Source organism: Pimephales promelas, chromosome 11 (assembly GCF_988280905.1).
Source record: "Pimephales promelas chromosome 11, fPimPro1.hap1.1, whole genome shotgun sequence".
NCBI lineage: Eukaryota > Metazoa > Chordata > Actinopteri > Cypriniformes > Leuciscidae > Pimephales > Pimephales promelas.
Window position 1 is genome coordinate 6,548,377 of NC_142779.1, and position 9,523 is coordinate 6,557,899.

General features: G+C 36.6%; 1 protein-coding gene across 1 annotated transcript; it reads left to right on the forward strand.

Moving 5' to 3' along the window:
* The first annotated feature begins 360 nt into the window (after positions 1–360).
* On the forward strand, positions 361–8,626 carry yipf3 (Yip1 domain family, member 3). Its single transcript, XM_039672166.2, has 9 exons — positions 361–616; positions 2,053–2,262; positions 4,370–4,476; positions 4,573–4,618; positions 5,606–5,698; positions 5,792–5,923; positions 5,999–6,112; positions 6,201–6,324; positions 7,737–8,626. Exons 1-9 carry the CDS (start codon positions 545–547, stop codon positions 7,865–7,867), a joined length of 1,029 nt encoding a protein of 342 aa, XP_039528100.2. The 5' UTR covers positions 361–544; the 3' UTR covers positions 7,868–8,626.
* The last annotated feature ends 897 nt before the right edge of the window (positions 8,627–9,523 follow it).

The following is a 9,523-nucleotide window of genomic DNA, read 5'->3' on the forward strand; positions in this document are numbered from 1 at the left end:
TATCCATCTAGAATTAAGATGTTGATTTGGTCTTGATGTTAACTAATTCTTTTTGTGTTGATCAGATTGAATGAACATAACATCTGTTTTATCAATAACGATGGCTTGACATCTAGCTCAAAAAAAAAATAAGCTCACGACTTTTATTTTGACATGACGTACTGACTGGTATGCTTGTCCGATGTTGACATTAAACGGCGAAGCTTTCTGCTTTTGAACGTATGTAATAAAAAAATGTATGTGGTTAAATTTAAACTTGTATTTACCCAAATAAAAACTTGTATAAAAATAGGTTCTTCTGTCTGTCCAAGGTTCTGTCTGGTAAAATCCGGAAGTTTAGATCTGCGAGTAGAGGAAGTAGCGTCACAAATCGCGTCGTCATCACGTCACATTTTTGTCCCAGCGCTTTACAGCTGGCAAAACAATTCACACGAACCATTTTTAATATCAAACTAAAATGAGCACGAGAACCAAACTATAGATTGTAGCGTTTTAATGTTGTAGAAGCTAAACTTTCTGCTGATTTTCGTGATAGTGCCAAACAATGTCGGCATCACAAGGAAGCAAAAACACGAATACGGAACCATGGGGTGGTTTTGATGACAACATTATCCAGGTAATTTACCTCAACTCAACTCAGCATTATACAGTCACATAACCTATGAAAACACTCGATTCTTCTGTTAAACAAGCCGTTTGCATAGTCTGTTACATCACTGTTGTGGTGGTAGCTACTATCTTTATTTCTATTGGATATTGCTCACTAATTACCATATTCAGTTGCTTAGGATTCTGTAGGCGAAACTGTGATGTAAACAATTATGTACACACAGGTTAGTATAAGTCGAGGAGAAAAATTATCGCCATTTTATTGTTATTATTTACCACGTTGCATGCTCATAAACATGCTAGCTTGTTATATGTACAAATAACCAAGGTATTACCATTGTAGCATGTCCAAAAACATTATTATTGCACTTTAGCATCCACAATTATTTTGCCTACCCAGGGTTTTTCCTGGGTCAAAATTGGTCTTCAGTGGTGGCCAACGTTAACACATCCTTTCTTGCCCTCTTTTTTTTTTTTTTTTAATAAAAGCTGGGATGTTACCACTGGATTTCATAGCTTTGTAATATAAAATCCTTCTTTGCTAGACCTGAGAATTATTTAGGTTAATAATCATATAAATATCAATAAGTAGAATATAAAAGTAGCATTAAAATGTTTAATGTCAAAATTTCTACCATATACAATTGAATAAAATTAGTACCTAGATAACAACTTGCTTTGCACTTTTTTTCTGGTTTCAACTCACTCCGGTCTAAACTAAATTCCTTTTTGTGTAATTTTTCTACACTTTGTCATATAAATAACCTGACAGTACTATAGTTTATTAATGTTAAAATCTTGCTTACCACTCTTACTAAAGCACACTTACATTCTCATTTTATGATGTGTTCTGGGTAAATTATTTGGTTTGATTTATTAACATTAGTTAATGTATTAGGCTAACTAACATGAACTAACCATTAGCAATACATGTGTTACTGTATTTATTAATCTTATCTTTGTTGTTAAAAAAATACAACTGTTCATGTTACTTCACAGTGCAGTAACGAATGTTAATATAATGTAGGCTACTAGTAAATGGTGAAATTAACACAAACCTGTAGAATGCTATTTAATAGTTAATGTTAAAATCTAGTACCATTCACTCCAATTATAGAGCTAGGATATTTTTTAATATAGCTCTGATTGTGTTTGGCCAAAAAAAACCTCATAAACCTAGAATGGCTTAAACGTGAGTATATTATGGGATTTTTTTGGGGGGAAATAACCCTTTAATACTTTCTATGTATTTGCAGTATTCAGAAAACTTAAGCAAATTATAAAAAATAAATAAACGGAAAATAAACCTGTCCTGCATGCTCCATCACAATCTCTAACTTATCTGGAGTGTGAAAATTGGCTGTATGATTTTTTTTTTTTTTTTTTACAAAATTGCACTAAGACTTTGTGACAGAACTTTCTCTTTCTCGTGACCGACCCCAGGGCAGCGGCTCGGCTGTGGTGGACATGGAGAATATGGACGACACCTCGGGCTCCAGCTTCGAGGATATGGGGGAGATGCATCAGCGCATGAAGGAGGAGGAGGAGGTGACGGAAGAGGCAGCCGCTACGGAGGAGGACAACAGAGAATATGGAGAGTTCCTCGGCATGAAGGGCTTGAAGGGACAGTTGGGCAGACAGGTTGCTGATGAGGTGAGCCAGAGGGAGGGCTTGGAACCTGATTGACATGTGAGGCCTGTTTACACCTGGTGTTAAAATGCGTTTTGGTCTATCGGATCACAAGTGGATGACGCCAAATACAGGTGTAAACGGGGTCTAAAATGCTTTCAGCTTGTCCACTTTCAACCACTTCCAGAGGTAGAAAACAAATTCGACCAGCCACAAAATATCTACTCTTTGCCTAATGAGCAAATATAATATGGGTTTCAAATTTTATCGGCTGAAGACTCAAGTTTGGTTTAAAGATGAAAAATGTATCAAGCACAATGTTCTCAACATTCCTGATTTCTAACACACACTTGTGGCTGTCAGAGCAGAAACTAAAGCTCCTGCTCTCATGTTTTTCCGTCATCTCTGATCACCTTCATATGTAAATTGTGTGAGCTTATTTTGTCCATTAGATTGAAAGATCTGAAAAAGCCTATAGATTTACACGCCCATAGACCCTCCCCTCAAAGAAAACAGGACAGAAGTGGATGAAAGAGACGGTTTATAACACCTGGGGCCTCATGTATAAAACTTTGCGTAGATTTCATCCTTAAAGCGTGCGTAGGCACATAAGGCAGAATTTGCGTACGCACAAAAGTTTTCAGATTTATAAAACTGTTCGTATGCCAGAACCTGCGCAGAATTTACTTTAAAAATCCCAGTCAGCGGGAGATTATGCGCGCGTGCGTCTCCTCCCCGAAATAACCATATATGGAGATTACAACGCCTAGTTTAAATATGCATATCCTCATCTGCATATCATTTGCATATGATTATTCATCCACGTGATACCAAGTTTAATGGTACAAGACGTTAGTAAAATATGAAATGCGGATGTGCCGTCACATTATTAAAAACATTTTTTTTTTAGTAGCCTATATCCTTGCCTTGTTTTTGAATGAATAAATCAAATAGTGTCATATAGCCTACATTTCAGAGAAAGTTTTTCTCAATCTTTTCCACTGGCCAAATAGTATTTTTAATTGATTTATATTTTAATGGAAAGAGATAGACATGGTTGTGCATTATTTGCACGAAACAGTTTTCTCAGACAATCTCTAGTTAAAACATAAAACACAGCATGGCAGAAGAAAAGTGTTCAAAAGCAATGCATCCACAACAAATAGGTCTTTCTACTTATTGAATATATATATACATATATATACTGTATATATATATATATATAAAGACCTATTTGTTGTGGATGCGCTTTTGAACACTTTTCTTCTGGCATGCTGTGTTTTATGTTATATATTGCTGTGTTTTATGTTATATTATGTTATATATTTGTAACTTCTCAGTAATGATTTCATGTAGTTTAAAAGTTTAACTCCATTAATGAGAATGCCATATTTAATCTAAATGTTTATATCAGAAGTAAAACCTAGTTTAAACCATTCTGTTTGAAGATTTGGACTCATAATGAAGATTTACGGTTTTACTCCATCTGCCGTTAGATTATAGGCTATATGTGCGTCAGTTTCACCGAACGGTCCAACGCGCGCCGCGTGCTGGCGTGGTCATTTAAGAAGGGATGGATGTTTGCTTCAAGTGATGATAGGTTTGTGAAATTATATTTGTATTATCTTTCTGTAGATGTATAATTTTCTTTAGATTCTCTGTCTAATAGTGCGCAAAAAGACATTTGACTCCAGCTCACCATCGGTGTCGCCAAAACCCATACTCTTCTAAAAGAGTGCGTACGCATGGTCAAGAGCATCCTTACGGTGCGCACTTATTTACGCCAAGTTTATTTTTTATAAACCCCGATATGCGCGTGGAAAAATGCGTACGCATATTTCTATGCCCATTTTGTGCGTACGCAACGTTTATACATGAGGCCCCAGGTGTGAACGGGAACGTATCTCCCTCGTCTACTTGTGATCCGATCGACCAAAACACATCTTAATACCAGGTGTAAACAGGGCCTAAGTCACATGTGCATGAAATGAGGTAGAATGTCTGAGCTGCTCTTTTCCATTCAACAGGTGTGAATCATTTTTACTGAAAAAAACTTGTGTAACTTCTCTATATAGATTTCTGTTGAGCTGTGTGTTGAAAAGATTGTTACTAACAGTGTGTATCTACACAGGTATGGCAAGCAGGAAAGCGACAGGCCTCAAAAGCTTTTAATCTGTACGCCAATATTGACATCCTCCGGCCGTACTTTGATGTGGAACCCATTCAAGTCAGAAACCGGTAAGATCCACGTCAAGCATTCTAGCTGCGCTTTCACAATATCTACTGCAGCTTCACCACTGCTTCAGACTCAATGACCTACCGCTTAATCCACAGGTTGGTGGAGTCCCTGATCCCAGTCCGAATGATCAACTTTCCACAGGTAAGGCATTTGATTATTTTAGCCATAAAACAATAGAAAGCAAGTTTAATTGTAATGATAAGAGCAGGGGTTTGGCAACCCTGAGCGAGAGATTAATGTTATTAACCCTATAAAGTCTACTGTATCATGTTTTATGTGCAAATTTCTAAGCCCTCTAAATTATCAACATGATCAATATGTGTTGCACACTATCTACTACATGCCGTCAGACATAGTTTGATTATACATAGATCAAAAGTCACGTTAAAATGTGAGTATCAAATATGATCCATCCCGCTTTTGAGTTTATTTGTTCATTTCTCAGTCTTTATTGTAATGCATTGCATTATGTTTTGCCCCCTATGATAAAAATGATTGAGCTTTGATCACAAAAGCATTTAGATATCATCTTGCTAAGAGACTTTTGGGAGATATAGAATAACTACTGATATTTAAATGCACTTTATGTAAGCATCTGCTAGACTGTTATAAAGATCTCATTGATTTACATTACAAGCTATCAGAATTTCATCTTTCTTTTTGACTATATAAATATCAGTAAATGGAACAAAGTACATATTTTTGCTCAGTTTGGGCCTCTGAATAAAATTGAGGTGTTTTTTACTCTTTGAATATACGCTCCATATTCACCAATATCATAGTATATGCACCATAAAAACCCGAAGGATGAAATATGATACTCAAAAACAAAACAAAAAAACACATGTTCGTTTGTTTAAAGGCTCAGTAAACCTTTCCAATTTAAATTTAAATATTTTTTCTGACTGTTATTTCTTGTCACTCTACACAGGGTTATTTCATTTTAATGTTTTTTCTTTTTATTTTCCATATCTACATTTCTTTTCCTCGCTGTCACACAGCACATTTTATTTAGTTTTGAGCTGTGTGGAAAGCCAAAAGTGGGATGAAAAACCATGTTACTCATCCCTCTGGACATATAACGCACTTTTTGCTTCATTAGCTACTTATTTGTTCTTCTAAACCCAGAAAGTTGCAGGAGAACTGTATGGACCAATGATGCTGGTGTTCTCACTGGTGGCTATTCTGCTCCATGGCATGAAGACATCAGGAACCGTCATCGTAAGCAATGTTCCATACATTTGTCAGTGACAAATTTAATCCAAAATCTTTAGAAGTCCGTCGTTCTTGACTGGTGTTTGTTTGTTGAAACAGAGAGAGGGAACGCTGATGGGCACTGCCATTGGAACCTGTTTTGGATACTGGCTAGGAGTGTCTTCCTTCATCTATTTCCTTGCTTACCTGTGCAACGCTCAGATTACCATGCTGCAGATGTTGTCTTTGTTAGTAAGTAGCTCACATTACCCCATTAGGAGAGAGTGTATGATGTGCCCAATTCACACTGCTTATCTTTGTTTTCAGGGTTATGGTCTCTTTGGCCACTGTGTGGTCCTTTTCATCACGTACAATGTCCACTTCCACTCGCTCTTCTACATTCTCTGGCTGGTGATTGGAGGACTCTCTACTCTACGCATGGTAAAGCAAAATGAACAAGGGCCAAAATCATGCATGTATCTCTGTAAGATGTGTATTCACGTTCGTTGCGCTCGTGTCCTCCTCTCAGGTGGCTGTTCTCATCTCTCGAGCTGTTGGTCAGACTCCTCGCCTCATACTGTGTGGCACACTGGCTGCTCTTCACATGCTCTTTCTGCTCTACCTGCACTTTGCTTACCATAAGATGGTTGAAGGTAAGACATGAGTCATGACTCATGAGACGTGATTAAGCTAAAAATTAATGTATTTTGTCCCTGAACAACTGTTAACAGTAAACAAAGAAAGTTAAAATAATAAGAAATAAAAGTAAAATGGCACATTTTCCACATTGTTCACCATTTAATTAAGACAAGAAAACTATAGCTATAGTGATGTGTATATCAGAATATCATTATATTCTATGGAGCTATCGATTGCAATAACACAATGGAGGCTGAGTGGACTTACAATAAGGTGTACGCAATCACACAGTGCCACCTAAAGCATAAGACAACAATTGCAGGACAACTTATAGCAAAACACATTTTTTTAAAATAAAACATTGGTCACATTTTAGATCGGGGTCAAATTCTCACTATTAACTATGATTTTTGTGCAATTATTGCTTATTAATTGTAATGTAGTTGTTAAGTTTAGGTGTTGGGTAGGATTAAGGGGTGCAGAATATGATCATGCAGAAGAAGACATTAAAATATGCTTTATAAGTACTAATAAACGGTCAATTATCCTAGTAAAATGCATGCTAATAAGAAACTAGTTAACAGTGAGAATTGGAACCTAAACTAGACAGTTACTGAAACATTTTGATGCATGCATGGAAAGACATTTTTGAGTGATGATGATGCAGAGGAATCACTGATGAATCGAGCCATTGAATCAGGTTCAAACAAGCCAAAATATCTTTATATCAATAGTCTCATCGTCAGTCGCTGGACAAAGAAGAATCATAAAACTAGTTTAATGCCACAGTCTTTAGGAAATTTTAATGTGCAAATAGATTGTATTAAATAATTGCAATATTACCTATTCATCTCTACAGCAAAATCATTGAAAATATACAATATTTCATCCTTGTGGCAAGGGCTGTTCAGTTCCAAAACACTAAGTTAACCAATAACCATATACTGTAAATTATTTAATGATTTACATTACCAGCCATCAGAATTTTCACTTTACTTTTTGGCCATATAAATATTATAAACTGCATAGTTTCTTGTATGAGCTCTATTTTCTCACTATATCATACTATATGAGCTATAATAGCCTGATGTGTTTTTATTTGTTGTACTATCTCTGAATAGCTAACTGAAGATAAAGCAAAATAGTTGTGCACGAGTATGTCTTGAAGACCTTATTGTGACCTTAAGTAATTGAAATCTAGAGCCACCAAATGACAAATATGAAAAAAATGTATACGAAAAATTTCAGAATTTCCTGTGCAAGGACCGAAAGAAAGATATTTCCATACAGCACAGAAAGCATGTGCTTTGTAGTCTGTTCAAGTGCAGGTTTTTCACAATCAGCACTAGTTTTTTGACGTTGGCTTAGTTTGTCTTTACAGGCCTTACATTGTCATTTCGTCATTGTTGTGTTTTCCTGTTTGCAGGTATTCTGGATACTTTGGAAGGACCCAATATTCCACCCATCCAGAGAGTGGCCAGAGATGTTCCTGTTGTGGCAAATGCTGTTGTGAATGCAACCATCAATTCAATAGCTGCAATTGTACACTCACAATGATCATATTGGGCTTCTGGGTTGGTCTCACAGGCCAGTGAGACTGGTGTATATATATATCGGGTCAGAGCAAAACCAAATCATGAGGCAGTCCCCATTGAGCTCAGTTTGTATCTCGTATATTGTTCCTGACGCTGTCAAACGGACCTAAACGGATGCTTTTAGGTCAAAATGGCTTCTCATTTTGGCTCATTAAGAGACAATAATTATGGCACACTATCCCATTGACTGTATGCTTGTCTTTACCGTTTTTGTTGCTAAACGTTACAGTATCTATGACCTGCTAATGATAGAATGGTTTGGTTTATTAACAGTTATGTGTGGATTCCATAAGGATGCTGATACTAATAACTGAAATTATTCTTCAAAATGTTTTGTAAAACCCAGCTGGATGTTAGTCCTCACAAATCGTCTCAGTTACTGAGACAGCTAATGACGTCACACAACACTTCTGTTTTTAGATCATGTTGCTTAATCTCACAGTTGAAAAGGAAGTCTTCGTCTAGACTCGGTAAAGAAGTCTGCGAAATGTATAGATGCAGAAATGCAATGATATTTTATTTGAAGAGGAGAAAGGTTGCATGCAATCTTTTTTTTTCTGGTCCATATTTAACCAGCCGTTGTGTTGCAGTCTGATTCCTGCTATTTAAAGCTATGGTTGGGTGTGAGGGTTTTCTGGGCTCTCTCTCATGTTGTCTTTTACATGTGAGCTTATTTAAAGGGTTCTTGTAAAGAGAAAATAAAGAAACGCTGTTGCCCTTATTTGTCAGAAGTGTCATGTTTAATTCTAGAGTTAGGGTTTCCCTAACAAATCCCAAACCTTTAGTATAGGTAATAGTAATAGAGGTGCAATGAAACTAATGACAATATAGAGGAAAAGTGTATTCAGCATAAAGCCGATGGGCTGTGGAATTTAGACTCACAATAAAGCAATTCATGATACCGAGCATATAAGGCCACTACTTGCGATGATTGGATGTAGCCATAATGAAAGCTGTTCTGAGATGGACATATTGATGTTTACTGGGAAGAGTATATATCCGTGGGCCATCATATATATGGATGAAGCTGATACAGTTAAAGGTATAGTCAACTGTCTGAGCTTTCTAATGCAATGCCAAATCAGATGCATGTACACAAAATTTCTCTCAAATCTTGTTTATACATCTGTTCCAAGGTTGTTGATTGTGGCCTGTTGAGTGTTGGTCCACTGCTCTTCAATGGCTGGATATTGGCAGGACCTGGAACACGCTGTCGATCCAGAGCATCCCAAACATGTTCAGTGTGTGACATGTCCGGTGAGTATGCAGGCCATGCAAGAACTGATGTTTTCAGCTTCCAGGAATTGTGTACAGATCCTTTCAATATGGGGTCATGCATTATCATGGTGCAACATGAGGTGATGTTTGTGGCTGAATAGTACAAGTCTTTTATGCTCACCAAAGCTGCATTTCTTAAAAAATACAGTAAAACTAATGTTGTAAAATAGTATTACAAATCTAAATAGATTATAATGGAAAACCGTTCATTCAAAATGCAAAGCTGAATTTTCAGCATCATTATCCGTCTTCAGGGTCACATGATCCTACAAAAATCATTCTAACATGCAAATCAGGTGTTTAAGCAAAATTTATTATTAATGTTGAAGACTTGCATGTA

Coding starts and splice junctions, on each gene's coding strand:
- yipf3 (XM_039672166.2), top strand. CDS start 545: ATGTCGGCATCACAAGGAAGCAAAAACACGAATACGGAACCATGGGGT. Junction 5,699..5,791: donor AGACATCAGGAACCGTCATC/GTAAGCAATGTT, acceptor TTGTTGAAACAG/AGAGAGGGAACGCTGATGGG. Junction 5,924..5,998: donor TGCAGATGTTGTCTTTGTTA/GTAAGTAGCTCA, acceptor CTTTGTTTTCAG/GGTTATGGTCTCTTTGGCCA.